We start from the raw sequence: 19,526 nt of genomic DNA on the forward strand, positions 1-19,526 counted from the left end.
TGGTATCCATTCAATGACTTAACTAGGTCATTTATAACATAATGTAACAGCTTATTCTATTAACAGACAGGTAACAGCTTAATATTATTTGCAATTAAAGGATATGATCGTTTGCAAGGTTCCACCTACTCTAAAAGAAAATTTACAACAATTTATGTCAGTCAGATTTTTTTTATCTTTCAGTTACTCTTGCAAAGCATAAGAATCAATTAAAAATATACAAATTTACCTTGTTTGATTATTGTGACAGGGATCAACTTCTTATTATCACGTAGTGTAAGCTGAGAGAAGAGGAAAATAAGAAAGTTTTGGGATAATTGCTATAATAGTCATTGACCTTTCTTAGTAACAAAAATAGAGGGTTCTAATCCAATACCGTGCCTGCCCCAAGTTAACACTGACTATGGCTCTGGCCCTACTCACTGAAGGTTACGCTATTGCTTCAGTTCCCATGGATGGTATAGTAATACTGCATTTTGATCTCCTTTTTTCATCTTGAGATGTTACTTTATAAAAACACAGTATTTGACATCTTTTTTTCTTTTAAGAATCTCTTGAGCACTCACTGGGGAGTAGACCAGAAAGCTAAAAAAAGCTGAAATCTATCTACAGCAAAACACCTGAAACATATGCAATTACAAATTTGTTTACAGCATATAATTATATTCTTGGGAATAGCTTATTTAGAACACAAAATATTCCAGAACCAGGTGTACATCTGTAAACTATCATTTTACACTCTTGGGTGCACAGTCATCTTAAGATAGTTTATTTATGAGTCATTTTATTTCATGAAATTGTTTCCAAAGTATAATTGCCCAGCCACCCATGCTCTTTTGACTTTTTATGCTAAAAACTTTGACTTCTCTGTTGTTCACTTGTCTTTGACCCAGATGAAGTATAAGGAACATATGAATGGACCCCACATTTATTAAATGGAAAAAAAACAACTGATCCCTAAGATTATAAATCTGTATTTGCTACCATACATCGGTACACTAAGAACAACAACTACTAAAAGCTTAATACATTCAGGTGATGAGAGGAGAAAGACCATAATGCCAACAATATAAAAACACTAAATACTTTTAAAGGTGGATTTTTTTTCACTAAGATCAGAGTTACAGGAAAGAAAATAAATAATTACCTCTAAGTGTTAAATGCACAGGCCTGAAGTCAGAACGAGTTAACATTCATTTTGCAGTTCAAGACATATGATCTACTTCATGAATATTCCAAATTTGATCACAAAGATTAATTATTTACTTTATGATTACTATTTTTGTTCAATTCTGGATATTTTTAAAAAAGCTTTAAAAGCAATGGTTGGGTACTCAGAAAACATATACCAAAATCTAAGAAGATGGAAGAAGGCAAATCTCAACAAATTAAATGTATAGATGCTGTTTACTCGATGAAAGCCATTACTTTATGCTACTTAATAACAGTTTTGCACTGGCATGAACATAGTTTGAATTTAAGTGGAGGTTTTCATTAATGTCATTGAAGGATACAAAATAATCTTTCTCTCTCTATTGCTTACTATTTCTTCCTTTACTATTAACAAGGTCTACCTTTCTATTTTGTCTTCTAGTTTAAAAATTGCATTGCAGATGATACACTTTTGAAGTAACCCTGCTATTCATGTTTCTAACAAGTGGAATGAAATGTATTTATCAGAAGGTGGTGTTCATTTTGTTGTATTTCTCATCAGGAGCCCTACAATCATAGGAATCATGGAATGGTTTGAGTTGGAAGGGACCTTCAAAGATCATCTAGTCCAACCCCTTTGCCATGGGCAGGGATATCTTCGGCTAAATCAGGTTGCTCAGAGCCCTGTCCAACCTGACCTTGAATGTCTTTGTAGGAGAGGTGTTTCATCTGTCCTCCAGATCACCCAGGGCACACTAGCTTTCTCTCAATTTGTCTAGTCCCTGAAATTCCTCTTCTTCCAAACTACCTCTGGGTCTTGCCTTATCCATCACTCACTTTTCCTTTTCCCTTCCCCACAAAGAAACAGTGTGGACAAAGGTTCTGAGCAATCAAATGAAAACAATCAAAAATTTTTAAAAAATCAAATTAAACACTCAAATAAACATCCCTCAAGTTGTTGTAAGCACTCATGTAACTCCAGTGCAAAATTTCTAACCATAATTATTATCAGTCTTTTACTAGTAAAAGTTTCTTATGTTTATGATAGCATCCTTTCTTCACTAAATAATAATAGATGATGGTAATCATAGCAATGTAAAAATTATAAAGATATGAAAATTCATTAAAAATTTAGTTTTTCACTCAAGACATGAAATTCATGTTCCACAGCTGCTGAAATTATGCTGCTCACCTGCATGAATCCACAAGCACTGCACTTAAAATCTTTCACCATATTGTCAATCCTCCCCTTTTCAGTCTCCAATAAGTGACTACTGTAAATATTCCTATGTCTAGCATAATTTACTACTTGGACAAACTATTTCAGAAACATCAGCATATCATCTGTAGGAATGGCTCTATTAACTCTATTTTCCAGAGAATATAAAGCATGCAGGTATTAGAGAAGTTAGTTATTAAAATCGCTGTGGCATCTTCAGTAATGAAGATAGTGAATAAGGTATTTCTTAATTAGAGATGTAAGTTATACCGTAAGTCGGGCATCTTAACTTCTGACCTTATATCTATGGCACATTGCACAAAGGACTGTAGTTCTCAGGCATCTGCCAAATGGCATGTAGGAACATGTTTAGAGATATGTGTTCTTTCTACCTCTCTCATACTCCATTAATCCAAGGAGCCACAAATCACTACACGTAAGAGACTCTTCTAAGAAACATTACAGTCAACCTGAATTGGGTAAATTTTTGAAAAGCAAGCATGTTTCTTTCTAGAGTTTATTAGAATGATAGAAACTAAGTGTCCTGGTTTTGACTGGAGAAAAAAAAGGAAATCGAGGACCCCTGCACTGCTCATACTGACATTATGAAATTACAGGAACCTAATCAGACAGAAAAGGAAATAAACTCATGATGAATTCTCTCCACCCTGCCACCACCCATTGCTTATGAAGGGAAAAAGAATTGCCATCCCTAGAGCTCTCCTTAGTTGTAGCTCACACAGCCCCAGCAGCTTAGTCAAACTTAAAGGATGAACCTGCCAAAAGAAACATGTGCTGATATGTGACCAATGTTGAAAGGGCAGAATGACTAGATGGATCACTAATGTTGCTTTAATAAACAGCTTTTCAAAGGTCTCCTTACAGAGAAGAGTCAGAACCATGCTGATATGAGCCAGTTGCGCCTCTGGAGCAAAATAAGGCACAAACAAAGCTTGACCTAAATAACATTCATTCTGGCTTTGCACTGATGTGTTTGCACCACTGAAGCATATCCCACCTAGTACTGTGGAAACTGAACAACGAAAACTTGAGAGCTGGCTACTATATGCTTCCCAGCCTTAGTTTTATGGCTTGTTGCACCACTAAAGTGAGAATGATATGAAAATTTTTAGAATAATCTATGGAATTTTTAATGATATTTCTGTGGAGACTGATAAAGCAATACTGCTCTGGAGCTAAGCCCTGTGAAGCTGACTGAAAAGGCTGGATGTTGGCTCCACTCCTCCTTTCATGCTTAAGCTGTGCAAGTATTTGGAAAACTCATTTAGCTCACTTTCTCAGGACTTCTCTTGCATAAATAGAATCCTTACTTCAACAGAAGTGGCATAACAGAGGCAGGGTCCTGGCACACAGGGTTTGGTAAGAGGAAGAAAGGAACTCTGCTTGCACTCAAGATTCCAGAATTAGTTACCTGGTCTTGGGCAGTCACATGTAACTTTAAAGATGCTTATGGGACCAATGGGAAGAACAGTATAGTTTATTTCATCAGAAACATTATGAGATGAGCATCTGCCTAAACATCTGATCAACTGACTTCATATTGCTTACAGATAAAAAAAGTATCTCTATTATGCTATAATAAAAGTAATACTGTCCTAAATGAATACATAATTATTCCTAATTAATACATAATTATTTCTACCAAAAAAAATGTAATGGACTGTGGTTTGATTTCTGAAGGAATTCCAGGTCTGATAATTACAGATTGTTTACAATATCGTACAATGTGTACAATAATTGTAGTGAACAATGAGAAACCATACATGACTGTTTCCTACCATGAAAACACTTGGAAAAATCAGACAGAAGGGAATTGTGAAGAACGGATAGTTCCCTTATAATAATCATCACTCATGAGTTAACCCTTTAAAATATCTGAAACAACAATTTATACAACTTTTATTGTGAAACTTCCACTTTGATGAAAAACTAAGGAAATTAAATACAAAGAAACCATTTTAATCTCTTGGTAGAGGAGGGAATGCCCAAAAGTTATGAATGTGTATTTTTCACTGTATTAAAAATTGTCTACTAACAGGTTCAGTCTAGAGATCTGTCATTTCTGCTTTAGCTCTGAGAAGGAAAAAGTATCTCCGTATGTGAATCTCTGAATGTACAAACCCCACCCATGCTTGTTGGACAGCAGTTATGCCAAATGAGAAAAAAAAAAGGACATAAATAAATATTGATATTTATTTATTTACAAAAGTCTTCAAACACTTTGATGAAACAGTAAAAAAGTAACATCTTGCCACCTGCAAGTATTTAATGACTTGTCTGGCAATCTTGATAAGCAAATTAAATTGCCCTTTCCAGCTTCCTCTGTTTCTGCAAACACTTGCTTCACATATGACAAATATCAGTTAATTCAACAGGATGACTAATTATTTTATAAGGTCTGAGTATACACAAGATTAGCCTATAAAATAAGAGCACTACCTTATCACAATGTGAACTGACCACCACTAATATGTTAACAACCCTCACGACTGCAAAGGAATAAGCAATTTTCAGTGTTTAGAATCCACATACAGAAACCATCAGATTCATCTTTGTTAAAACACAATTAGTACGTGTAATCATCTCAGCCACAGTTCTCAATCATTTTATCAGTCCACACATATAAACATTTCTCCATGCAGTTATGAAGTATTAGATTTAACCAACTTTTTTTTTTCTATTGTTAATTTGTGGCCACAATCTATTTCTCACTGTAACAGAGAAGCAAAACTTTGACCTGCAACATATAAATCTGGTATAAAAATTAAGTCTTCTTTGCATACCTGTGTTTGGGAATTAGGTACCAACTTGTACATATTCTGGAGTTGTCCATTTACTTTTTTATCTGATTTGACAGAAAGAGAAATAAATACACAGAATTAATTTCTGTTTTGTCCAAAGCAAAGCAAACCAAATTTATTCAGCTTTTTCAGTAGCTAAGGAAGTTAGGAGACTTCTTTGTAAGGTATAAAACTACACCTTATATAAGTTTTGCTTGGCCGTGTCTCCCCAGATTAATTACTTCATCTGAAAAGCTACCTCTTCACAGTTTGACAGAGAGGAAATGAAGTGTATTCTTGTTCTACAACACACAGCAAGAGACATGAAGTGGTCCTTGATACTTACTAAGGAAAAATCACAGGTGACTAACAGGGTTCTTTAATACAATTAATGTAACCACAACAGTAATATGCAGGAAGAAACCTGAAAGAGGAATTTCTGCATTCCACGTGTCAGGATGGCACTAGGACTGGGTAAAAGCAGTATGCTTTGAAGTCTCCAATATTTAGTCTTTTAAGCACATTCTTCTAAAAGAAATACACATTCAGCACTGCCAATACAGATCAGACCTATCACTTCTCTATCATTCTGACATGATTTCCTTTATCTTAATGTGTGAAAAAAGTAGCCCATGCATTTAATCTCTAAGATTTTTCTCTTAGGTTTTTCCTCTTGGCTTCTTAGTATTAGAAACTTCTTGTGCTGCAGCTGTTAAGGAAAAAGGAGAAACAGTTCCTCCCAGAACCTCTATATTCTAACATGATGCTTCAAACTTTGTTTATATCTTCCCCCTTTACCCTTTTCTACTCCCCTTGTGTTGACAGGCATGTAAGCAAGAATCAAGCTAGATGTTATATTTCTTCACAGTTCCATCCCAAGACAAAAATCAACTGTAAAGAAATATCAATTGAGACATTTAAGTTGACATGCTATCCTGAAAAACATTTAAGTGCTTGATACTTCTCAGGAACAGGACCTACTATTGGACTAAAGACAAGGGAAAACCGACAGACATTTCACACTGACTTCATGAGAAAATCATGTTAAGATGGTCAGAAATAATCTCTTTCAATATATTTTGGTTAAATAAGTGTTGAAAACCTGCCATGTCTTTTATGTCTTCGTCAAATCATGAATTAAAACCAGATTCTCTTCCCAGCCCCTCCCAGCGTGTTTAGTGTGTAACAAAAAATTTGGTCTGTGGATTCAACAATTGTAAGAACATGCAACAGGAATTTCTTTTTATAGACATTCATGTCTTTTTCGGGGAAGAAAGAAAAAATTCAGTGAAGGATGTTTGGTTTAGGTTGAGATGCTTCTTAATAAATAAAAAGACCTTGAGTTGCTACAAGACAGTAAGTTAAAACAGAAAAACTGACCGTTTTTGCTGACTGGTATACACCTATGCTGGCAAATAGCTGCAAATTTTTAATAAATGTTCACTCTCTGTTTACTGCCTACAGTTTCTGTAGCTACCTACTATGCACTGATAATATGAAATGCTTTACTCTGAAAAGTGCCCTCAACTTTCTGATTATGAGACAGTTTATTAGTAGACCAGAATGTAGATAATACCAAGCTCAGTGGATTTAGTTGCTGCAGAAGCACCCACTGAATAGACAAGTCTACCTTGTAGGAAAAAGAAATCTCATCTAAATAAAATAGAAACTTACAAGAAAGTATCTTTCAACCCAACTGAAACTGTCTCCATAATGTCTGTAAGAAACAGCATTTAAAAACACATTATATACATAGAGCAAATTTTGTGACCCAGTGGATATTTCAGTCAGTTTTGAACACAGGATTAAGCTATAAACTATAGTTTAATAAACAAAGTAATAAACTATAAACACTATGCACTCTTCATTCCCTCCTATTTTAAGTGCTCAAGTATCTTCCAGCAGTCACCCTACAAATGACTTAAAAATGTTTAAAACAGGAAAAACAGGCATTTCATAAGCCTTCTTTAGGGCTGTGATGCTGAGTTTTGCTTCATAAGGTGGGTATGGTAAAAGACATTCTCCACTTTAAACTCATGGTATAGCAATGGCATTATTCTGGACTCCTAAAATGACTGGGCACTGGACAGGTACTTTGAAATTACAGCATTCTAATTTATGATGAAGAATAGCAAAGTCATTTACCAAGAAGTAGGAAAGCTCTAATCTAAATCTGGAGGCAGAAGGGGGTAAAACCAGGCTGGCTATGAGTGAGCGGAGCTGCAGTGGGTCAGTCAGGGATGGAACCAAAAGTCCAACTGTGCACCCACATGGCTGGTGATGAAATACGGGATGGCATGCTACAATCAGAGGTGCTGTGTCTCAGGGAGTTCCTTAAGGCCGCTCCAAGAGGTTCCAGCTATGTTGAAGCACATCTGAAGTGCTTCTATACCAATACACATGGCATGAAGAACAAGAAAGAAGAGTTAGAAGATCTGGCTCAGTCCTAGACGAGTGATGTCATTGGTTTAAGTGAAACCGGGTGGGAAGAGTCCTGTGTCTGGTGTGCAGCAATGGATGGTTTCAGGGTCTTCAGAAGAGACAGGCAGCACAGGAGAGGTGTGGGGAGTAGTATGGAATGGAGGGGCTGTACTGCATGGAGCTGTCAGTTGGCAACAATACTGTTGAGACTCTCTAGATAAGGATTAAGGAACAAACAAATAAAGGGTATTTTGTAGTGGGAGTCTACTATAGACCACATAGCCAGAACAATGACATTGATCATTGATGAGTTATTCTTTAGAGAATTAAGAGATACCTCTAGATCATCTGCTCTTGTACTTATGGGGGACTTCAGCTTGTCAGAACACCACACAGCTAATAAAAACAGGTCCAGGAGATTCCTAAAGCAACTGGATGATAACTTCCATGTTCAAGTATTAAGGAAACTGATGAGGAAAGGGGCCCTCCTAGACATCTTGCTCATAAACATGGGGGAAGTGGTGGTAGGCTGTAGTCTTAGCCACAGTGACCATGAAAGTAGTGGAATTTAAAATCTTTGGCGAGAGGAGAAAAACTGCCTTCAAAACTTCAATGCTAGATACAGGGAGAGCAGATTTTGTTCTACTCAGGAAACTGGTTGGTAAGGTACAATGGGAAACTGCTTTTGAAGGCATCAGGGTTCATCAATGCTGGTCACTTTTTAAGTACCACTTTCTAAAAGCACAAGAACAGGCAATTCCAAAATGTCAGAAATCAAGCAGGCGGGGCAGGAGGCCAGCTTGGCTGAACAAGACCTTCTTCTAAAGCTTAGGTGGAAAAAGAAAGTGTACAGCCTATGGTAGCAAGGTCAGACAATGTGGGAGGATTACAGGGACACTGTTTTCCTTTGTGGGGAGAAAATTGTGTGGTCAAAGCTCAGTTAGAGCTGAGGTTGGCTGGTACCGTGGTAGACTATAAAAAGAGGTTTTTCAAATACATTAACAAGAGGAGGACCAGAGAGAACACTGGTCTGTTACTCAATAAGAACGGTCACGTTACTGACAGGGACATACACAAAGCAGAGATGCTTAACATCTTCTTTGCCTCTGTCTTCAACACAGTTAATGGGCTCTAGGACTCCAGATGCCTCAAGTTGGAGGACCACGAGTGCGGTACTGATAAATTCCTAGAGAAACCTGAACCGGTGGGTGATTTGCTGCTCAGTCAGGGAGCTGGCTGATATCATTGCGAGACCTCTCTCAATTATTTTTCAATGGTCTTGGGAATCTAGAGAGGTCCTAGATGACTGGAAGCTGGCAAACATCTCAATTTACAAGAAGGGTAAGAAGACCCTGGTGATTACAGGCCTGTCAGTCACATCTCAGTCCCTGGTAAAATTATGGAGAATATTATACTGGGAGTTACTGCAAAATACCTAAAGGACAACACAGTCATTGGTCACAGCCAACACGAGTTAAGGAGAGGAAGGTCCTGTCTATCCAATCTGATTTGCTTTTACAACAATGTCACACAGCTGGTTGACCAAGGGAAACCAGTTGATGTTATTTCTTTGGATTTCAGTAAGGCTTTCAATACTGTGTCTCACATTATCTTGCTGGACAAAAATGGCCAGCACACAACTAGACAAAGCCATAAGGCATTGGGTGGGGTTGCAGCTGTCTGGCAGCCAGTATCTAGTGGGGTTCCCCAGGTCTCCATTTTAGGGCCAGTTCTTTTTAACATTTTCATAAACGACCTAAACACAGGACTAGGGGGTGTCTTAAGTAAATTTGCAGATGGCACCAAACTGGGAGAAGCCTTGCAGAGAGACTTGGACAGGTCAGAGAGCTGGGCAATCACCAACAGCATGAAGTTCAACAAGGGCAAGTGCCGGATTCTGCACCTGGGAAGGGGTCAACCTTGGGTACACATTCAGACTGGGGGATCAGACGCTGGAGGTCAGCCATGCTGAGAGGCATTTCGGGACCTTGGTCAACAGCAAGTTAAATGTGAGTTCCAAGTGTGCCCAGGCAGCCAGGAGGGCCAACTGTATCCCAGGGTTCATCAAGCATGGCACAGCCAGCCAGTCAGGGAGGTGATTGTCCAACTCTACACTGTGCTGGTGAGGCCTCACCTCAAGTACTGTGTGCAGTTTTGGGCACTGCAGCACAAGAGGGGCATGAAACTATTGGAGCGTGTCCAGAAGAGGACAACAAGGATGATGAAGGGTCTGGAGGGGAAGTCTTACAAGGAGAGGCTGAAGTCCCTTGGTTTGTTCAGCACGGAGAAAAGGAGGCTGGGGGAAACCTCATGGTGGTCTATGGCTTCCTGATGAGGGGGAGCAAAAGGGGTAGGCACCAATATCTCTTTGGTGACCAGTGATAGAACCTGAGGAAACAGCGTGAGGCTACAACAGGGGAGGTTTAGGGTGGATATTAGGAAAATGTTCTTTACTGAGAGGGTGGTCGGGCACTGGAATAGGCTCCCCAGGGAAGTGGTCACAGCACCCAGCCTGACTGAATTCAAGAAGTGTCTGAATGATGCACTCAGTCACATGTTCTGACTAGTCTGGCCCTGTGTGGTGCCAGTAGTTGGACTTGATGATCCTTATGGGTCCCTTCCAACTCAGGATATTATAGAATTCTTTATTTCTATGAAGTTTGCAGTGACTGTTACAATCCACCCTACTGTTTCCCTCCTTATCCTCAAGTATATTGCACTGTGTAACTTGGCTACAACATGAAACTGAGGTCCAAATCAACTTTCAGTTGGAAATCTTATATGAACAAGGCTCTTTTATGAGAATTGTCATTCTTCACATTTCCAGTCAAGTAAGAAATATTGAGCATCAGAATTTGGAGCATATTCTGACCAATATCGTGCTCAGAAATCATGCTTTATGTAAATGTTTGAGTAAAAACAAATGAAATTGTACAATGGCTGTTGACTATTCTCTTCCTTTCTTTAAAAAGAGGAAGACTCCGCTGATGCCTATTTTCTCCACTGATAGCAATGATTCTTTCAGCAGTATGTGTTTTTTCAACGATTCATGTGATGTCACTTTGCTTGCATTTTCTTGGGAAAAATCTTAAAATACGATTGAATGAACAGCTAGAGATGCCACATGCTGCCTCCATGAAAACTGAAATAAAAGCATTTATGGGAGCACATGCTTCAAGCACAATTTATAAAATCCCTTGACTAAAAATTCGCTTCAAAATCAGCTTTCCAGCACAGTCATAAAGGGCCAATTGTAATGCATGCTGGACAGGACAGGCCCTGTCTAGCTTGACATGTAAAACCAGCTTGAATGTAAAAGTAGATATAAAAGAAGATTCAAACAAGGATAATACTTTCCCATCAACTCAAATTAGCAATGATCTTATTATTCAAGACCCAAGGAAAAAGCATGCAATCCAGTCAAAAGTATAAACATATGTACTCAACACTGTATGTGTATCTAAGCTAATCACTGTTAGAGTTCTACCAGTCTGCAGCAGATCCTGTACTATTTGCAATGAGAAAGCCTTTTCGAAGAGTTAGTGGCAGTTCTTCAAACAGGAACTATTTCTGGATTTGCCAGTTCCCAAAAGAATTCATTAGTGACATAAGGGATAGCTTTTAAACAATGAAAACCTCATCAAGAGCTTAATTTAAGTAATACCACAACAGAGGAAAAAATACTATTTGATTAATTATTGCCAAATACTTACTAGAGAGAACTATCTTATGATTGAAAGTCTTGCTCCAAATACTATCCTCTACGTTGTCTTTAACTCCAAACTCATAAAGTGTGTTTGGCTTCAGATTGTCCACAACCGTCTCAGTAACCGGGCAAAGCTGAAAAACCCATTTCTTGTCTTTATCCTTTTCTCTGTAGCGAACTGTGTAGAACCTGCTCAACAATAACAGCAAAAAAACCCCCAAACAAACAAAAATTACTCAGAAAGAAACTCACTACAATCATTTTTGTCAAGAATTTAAAAAATTACTTCTACCCACAATTGTTCTTGTTCTTTCTGGCCCCTTATGGTTACCAAATACCAGAAAAGCCAGCATATCTTCCCTGCAAATGTAGTGCCAAACCAGACATCTCCTAAATTCTCCCCATCATACAGACCTCAATATTAGGAGTATTATATAAAAGAGGTAAAGAACAGTTTCCATATTCACAACCAACTGTGTGTGTGGTTCTGTCCACAAGCTGCAGGCTCATTTTGAAAGCAGTTTCTGTGAGAAATTCCAGAATTAGTCAATTGAATTATGAGTCTATTAGTCAGGAAGACTTGACCAATTTCTCAAAATCTTCTGTATCTGTCCAGGGAAAGGTGTTCCCCTCAAAATTAGTCCAAAAGTATTCTCAAGGGAAAACCAGTAATAGTTGACATTTATATAATGCATTGCTCATTCAGTGATCCCATTATGCATTACCCACACCACAAAGTAAACCAAGATATTACTTTCAGCATTTTAAATCAATCATGTGATGAATGGAAACAGATTATGAAATTTAAAAAACATTTCTGCAGAAATTGCCCAATTCAATGAAGCAGCACCACCCTGAAAATATGACTGCAATGCTAACCAATATAAAACAAGGCAATGTAAATGGTGAGATTCATGGCACAAGAACTATTGCCTGCCACACTCTTATTTTCAATATACATACTGTGTCACTGCCGGAAGGGGGTGGGGTTTTATGTTTTTCTAAAAACAAATCTCAGAGAGATTAGGTAACTTTTTATTCCAAATGCTACTGAAAGTTGCTACACATAATATCTTATTTATGTCATATCAATTATCCATATCCATCTTACATTTACATCAGCTGAAAAAGGATTAACTACATTCAACTGTATTTTTCTATTCTTCAATAAAACAAATTAAGCCCATAAAAGAAACACAACTGTAAAAACACAGGTACGTGCCCAAGAATCACTCAGAAGCAAAAAGAAAAAGAAATTTGGGTTGTGCGATTTAATCCATGTATGATGTAGGAAAATACATGGAGATAAAGGACCTTTAGAAAATAATGAAACAAAGTTCTTAAATCAACTGAAAAGTTATCCAGTTGTAAGGTTTAGATTGAAATGATTTAGCGGACTAAGTATAATATTGTCAATATAGAACTCTGCTTTTGCCAGTTACAGAAGAATACTTCCAGAGTACGTGAAATACCAAGTAAAGGAAAATTCCTACTTCATTACTAAAGCACAACTTAAGACAAGGCAAGTGCCATTCATGGAAAGTATTTTCATACACAATGGTTCACTTTGTTTCCACATTTAATCTCATAACTGTCAAATTTGTTTTCTTGGCATTAAAATATAGGTTCTCCTGTTTCAGTTGCTACAGTTCATCTCATTCAGGTATTCCACCAGTTTACAAAGTTAAGATTTATGTCATTTCACATAACTCTCTTCATTAGCTGTACTACTTTGGGTACAAAACAAGCCATATTCTAACCCAAGCCTTGGAGAGGAAAGAAATAATAGTGAATATCCTCTCTCTTCTTATCAATTACTGGAGTATCAAGTAATAATCTGCATCCTTACTCCTGTGATCTACTGGAAGTTCCTATTTGAGGTAATGTAAGATCTATCAGTTGGACTGACAAAGTTTTTACAAAAGAAATTATTGGCAACAATTAACATAGGGAAAATTTCTCCTCTTTTCTCATCTTAATCATTTCACACTTATCCACACAGACATTAACATACCAGAAAACCTAACTGGAAATCTCTTACACTACTTGGAAAAGGACATAACAATAAGAAACAAATACCAGCCGCCACATAAATGCATCTTTCTGGGCCCACACAGTCTCTTTGTAAGGGATTTAGATTAGGTATATATACGGAACTATGACCAAAGTGTGAATTACAAGTTGAAGTAGTTGCCGCCTACTCAATTTGCCTTAAAGAGGAAATTTCATTTCTTTTTAACATCACCCTTACCTTTTCCTATCTGTCTGAGCTGAATGTGGTAGAAATTAAGTGAATGTATGTGATGGAAAGAAAACAGTATACCAGTTCATTTCAGTTATTTAACAGTCTAAATGCATAGCTGCATCAGAAGTGAGAAGGAAAAAACCCGTCAAAAACTTGTTCATAATGAATAGGCTTTTAAGTGGCTGCTCCTACTTGCTTCTAATGCAGAAGTTCTATTTTTGTCTATTGTCTCCACACCTGCAAATTCCTTATCTGTAATGTGAATTAAAATACTGAGAAGACTTGCATGTCAAAAAATATCTCACTAAAATTCAAAACTATTAAAAATCTGACATGATGTTTTACATAGTTGTGCTAAATTGTGCCATTAGAGATAGAAAAATATAGCATAGAAGAAATGTGTTCTCAATGCCATGATTTCCAAGCTTGTAAAAACTTCACCAAGGGTGTAATTATTGTAGTGGAAACTTGCCACAACAAGTACTAAAAACACTGACTATGATGACAGAATTTCTCAACCATTTCAATAAAAAGAAACCAAAATGAAGTTCCAGTTAACAATTCACAAGTCACAATCTTTTGAGTATTAAGAATATAAAAAAAAGGAAACAACATGCATTTTTTTGAAAATTCAATCATTTCTTTATAGTATATGTATTCAAAAATGCCAAGTTTTGTCAGTAAAAAGCAATTCATTGTTAAACCAGACCAACAAGCTGACAGATACAGTGCAATTTCAGTGATTTATCTACTGATTAATCTGCCTGATTAATCTACTGGTTAAATTTGATTGTCATTTTAATTTCTCCCTTTCAGAAAAAATACAACATCAAACAATCAACACATAAAATTGAAGACAGAAGAAAGCAGTGAAATCCAATCACCACTCATGTATATCAATCCCCCTGTGACAGCGACACAGACACACAAAATCTGTGCAGCTGGCTTGCTACATGTATCAGAAGCTGCAAAACTGCTTCTTCTGGACAGCAAACATTTAGAGAAAACTCTGTGTAAATTCCCCCATCCTCAAATGACTGAAGGCAGGAGTACTCATGTACTGTTTCTCAGACAAAATACTTCCCATTCTCCCTGTGAGGTCAGAATACAAAATCTGACTGCATACTGCAGGGCACTAATAGCTACTATGAAAGTAACATAGTGTGAAAACACACTATTTAAGAAAATTGAAATTGGAAGAGTCCCAGGAATACTACCCACAGCTGTGAACGATGGTTTCATGTTTCAGTAAGGAGGTGGCACACCCATTTAGACTGGGTGAGAATTCATTTCAATCTGGATTCTCATCCTGTACAAAACATGCAATATCTAACTGCTTTCAATTGGTGGGGGGTATGAAAAGGGTACATTTTATGAGAACAATGTTCATTGAATAGCATTTGTATTCCCATTTACAACAAATACTAATCAAAAGATGTCAGGGTACGCTTAATTTCTTTCCCAGCTAACACTCTATAAAATATTGCAGCTCTTTTGAAAAGCTCCATAAAAATTAATCTCTCTCTCCCTGACAAGCCATGTTTCACTCATTAGAAGATACCTCCAATCAAACCACTATGGGACTGTGAGAAAATTTACCTTCCCTTTTTTCACTAGACAACTGAAAGGATAATGAACTCTAACAATTTAAACAGAAGGTATCATGAGCAGGTGAGGGGTACAATTTCACTCAGAGCTAATTGCTGTAATAAAGCCAACTGAGAAAGAAAAATAGCTGTGGGAAAGAAATAAAGAGCATACATCTTGCTATGACAGCCTCTCTCCATATGCATTTGTGCCACACCAGGATACGTTTAATGTTTCCAACATTGAAATTCTCTCATCATTAAAGAACTTCGAGTATTCTTTTACAATATTCTGACTTCACTCACCTCCACCTATGATGCATACAAAATGTGAAACAATGGCAGAAATTAAACCAGCAAAACCATTCTCATGATTAAAAGGAAGACACAAGAGTACAAAGGGTAACCACTTCAGTGATTACTGTATCTGCAAACTCCATGTATCAGCCCGATACAAAAGGATTTTCCTATCCTTTCTGTGTCCAGTTTACAGAGGTTTTTTTTAAAACTCCACAATGCAAGGCAGTAAAACCTATTCTTTTTCAGCTTAGAGCTGGCCTTCTTATTACACAAGAAATCAAAATATGACAACCATGTTAAAGAAGCTGCCCACAGGGCTTTTGCTTTTAAATTAAGGAAATCTTCCTCACTGTTATGAGAAGTAAAATTCTAGGATAGGTAGAAAAAACATTAAGTTTTCATATATCAGTATGAATGACACTGTCTTGCCAAAAATTCCAGTGCTATTTTTTCAATTGTTAACCAAATCACTTTTCAGCCAGAAAATGCTTGCACAGTCAAATATTTGGGCACAAACAATTAGATACTGGAAATCTTATAAGGCAGATGGTTTTATGAGATTTCCAGACTAGGTCAGTTTGTATAAATATCATGGGTTTATTTGGAACCAGATCCAAACCAAAACTCCAAACAATTTAATCATAACTATTTTAGTCACACATAACACTAAATAAACAATTAAGCCTTGGAGATATAAAAACATTCCTGCTTTGTGATTTCGTTTTGTTGTAGATAAAAGATTCCACTTTTGTGCATAGGAATGTAATCAGACCTTTAAAAAAGGTTTACTGACATACACATTTATTTGTTTGTTTATAGTTAGACTTCATTAGAATTGCAGAATACATTTGGTGTTATAATGTAGTAAAAGAAATGGTTTGAACTACAATTTTTCAGATGCTGCCTGTTTCACAAACTGGTACATGAAGTTGATTATACTGTTTTCTTTTTTTGCCAAGTTTACCTTAAAGTAACAGATACACACATATATATGTATGTGTCATATATATATTTTTATTCTATACATAGAGTTATTTTGCCGATAGCTACCAGTTAACTTTTCAAAGCACTTCCAAATTTAGATTTCACTTTTACACGAACACTAACATTCATTCTTTCACTTGACCTCTTTAGTAGAAAGACTGAAATTAATTGAAGAGTTGGGGGTTCTGAAGAAAGAGAGGCTGACCACCTAAAAAATCTGTCCCGTTTTAAACAAGCTTTCTATATGTATGCCCACAACAGTAACTCAAAAGCATCTGAAACAATATATATATATTTACTGCAGTATATTTTCCTTAGGGAATTCTGCTAAATTTGTATTAAAACTTCTATGACATTTTCAACACAAAATATGGTTAAGTTGGTCACTGCATAATGATACAGACTTGTAGAGGGGCACAAAAGGAGATGCAGGTATTTCACATGCATCTGAAGGCATGTTTGTATTTGTATACAATCCACTCAATACAGAATATTATATTTTACTGTACCATTTACTATCTACAAATCCTGGTTTTGTTTTGCATGAAAAAAATATTTTCTGTTCCTTACCTGCAATTCCCCCTCCCCAAAGAACTGAGGGTCAAACTCTTCCGTTTTCAACCCCTTGCTCCATTTTGGGGTCTGTGGAACTGTGCTAACCAAAGAAAAGGCTAAGAAAAGTCTACATTATAGTCCCTACTCTCTTGCTCAGACCTAAATGCTCAGCAAAGATAGCCCCAGTATGTTTATTATGACAGCTCTGTCCACTACTGGTTGTTTGAATATTGAAAGGCAGAGAGGAAACATGTCTCTACTCTCTTGGAAATATAAAAAGAGCAACTGAACATGACTGGCAGTAGGTTATCATGACTTTGCCATCCTCCTTCATCAACTACCTCAATACTGGTGTCAGAAAACAGAAGACACTGAGAATGCTAACTCCATATTGTTGGTAGAACCTTTCTAGTGTTACGCAGTTTTCACCAGCTATATAAAACTAATCACTTGAGGTTTTTTGTTTGGGTCTTTGCTTTGCTTTGCATTTTAGTGTAAGACTCTGACTCACGATGATATCCGCTTCAAGAAGACTTTAAAATTTGATCTTGAAAGAGCTTTGGTCCACACAAATAGCAGCAATTATCTCTGCTTCCATAAGGAATTCGGGTTTGCAGTTGTCTTGCAGGAAAAATGTAACACCTGGATTATGCCTGTAGTCTCTAGAGAGTTAAGCAACCAAACAACAGTTTGTTGAAAAATGGCACAGAAAACTTTTTCTTCATTGTATTTTCTTCAAAAGCAGTTCATTGGTACAGGAAAGCACTTTATGCCCTCAATAAGCAAGCAATAATTTCACTGTAGCAATAAAAGAGATACCAGTGCTTTTGGAGAATGTGGGATCTCTTACTCAAAACTCATTTGCTCATGAAACCAGATATTCTAAGGAATATCCCGCTGAGGTCAGGCTCACACTACAGAAAATCTTGGCCAACAGAACCATGCTGTTCCATATGGTTTTCATCTTCTGAGTCAGTAACATATTCAACTAACTTATATTATGCAACTTTCGTACAAAAGCCTAGTGTCCATCCGGAGATGGTAAAATCTGAGGCTCAGAGCAGTGACTCCATTTCAGGTCATACAGAGTTACAAATCTAAAACTTGGTGGGATATTAACTGAAAGAACTAAGTGAAAAGCTCACAATTGCCACATACTGCCAATGTCAAAGATTAGAAGTTACAGAATCCCAGAATAGTAAGGGTTCAAAGGGACTTCTGGAGATCATGTGGTTCAACCCCCATGGATTGAACCAGGATCACCTAGAGTTGATTGCACAGGATTGTATCCAGGCAGGTTATGAGTATTTCCAGAAAAGGAGACTCCACAACCTTTCTGGGCAGCCTGTCCCAGTGCTTTGTCAGCCTTGCAGTAAAGAAATTTTTCCTCATGCTGAGACGGAACTTCCTGTGTTCCAGTTTGTGCCTGTTACCCCTTGTCCCGTTGCCGAGCACTATTGAAAAATGTCTGTTCCCATCCTCTTGACACCGGCCCTTCAGATATTTTATAAGTGTTGATAAGATCACCTCAGTCTTCCCCAAGCTGAAAAGACCCAGCTCTCTCAGCCTTTCCTAACATGAGAGATGCTCCAGTCCCCTAATCATCCTTGTAGACCACTGCTGAACTCTCTCCAGTAGTTCCCTGTCTGTGTTGAACCAGGGAGCCCAGAACTGCCACAATACTCCAGGTGTGGCCTCACCAGGACAAAGTAGATGGGGAGGATAACCTCGCTCAACCTGCTGGCCATGCTCTTCTTAATGCATCTGAGGATACCACTGGCCTTCATGACCACAAAGGCACATTTCTGGCTCATGGATAACTTGTCCACCAGGACCCCCAGGTGATTCTCAGCAGAGCTGCTTTCCAGCAGGTCAGCCCCTAACCTGTACTGGTGCCTGGGGTTATTCCTCCCTAGGTGAAGGAACCTATACTTGTGCTTACTGAATTTCATTTGGTTCCTCTCCACCCAACTCTCCAGCCTGTCCAGGTCTTGCTGAATGGCAGCACAACCTTCTGGCGTGTCAGGCTCTGAAAAAACCCCATTACATGCACGGACATTTCCTAATGTTTCCTAACAATTTCCTAATAAACATTTGTGTTGTTTTTTCAATTGTGTTTCAAGTTCTGGTTCATAGAATCATAGAATACTTTGGGCTGGAGGGAACATTTGAAAGTCATCCTAGTCAAACCCCCTTGTAATGAACAGGTACATCTTCAACTAGATCAGTTTTCTCAGAGCCCCATCTAATCTGCCCTTGAATGTTTCCAGGTATGGGGTACCTACCATCTCTTTGGGAAACCTGTTCCAGTGTTTCAACACCCTAATAGTAAAGAATTTCTTCCTTATATCTAGTCTAAATTTACTCTCTTTATAATTTAAATTCATTTCCTCTTGTCCTATTGCAACAGCCCCTGCTGAAAAATTCAAGCCCTTCTTTCAAATAGGCCCCTTTTAGGTACTGGAAGACTGCAATAAGGTCTCTCTGGAGCCTTCTCTTCTCCAGGCTGACCAAGCCCAACTCCCTTCAGCCTGTATTCACAGAAAAGGTACTCCTG

At 37.5% G+C, this 19,526-nt stretch overlaps 1 protein-coding gene across 1 annotated transcript in view; it reads right to left on the reverse strand.

Moving 5' to 3' along the window:
* ABI3BP (ABI family member 3 binding protein) overlaps positions 1-19,526 on the reverse strand; it is a gene marked incomplete at both ends in the record, with an annotated part of 155,055 nt that overhangs the window by 99,028 nt on the left and 36,501 nt on the right. The window contains 3 exons of the mRNA XM_084276754.1: positions 230-281; positions 5,176-5,237; positions 11,307-11,488. Of these exons, the coding sequence (XP_084132880.1) occupies positions 230-281; positions 5,176-5,237; positions 11,307-11,488 (296 nt within the window). The remainder of the gene's footprint in view (positions 1-229; positions 282-5,175; positions 5,238-11,306; positions 11,489-19,526) is intronic.

This window comes from Gallinula chloropus (genome assembly GCF_964237585.1).
Source record: "Gallinula chloropus genome assembly, chromosome: 1".
NCBI lineage: Eukaryota > Metazoa > Chordata > Aves > Gruiformes > Rallidae > Gallinula > Gallinula chloropus.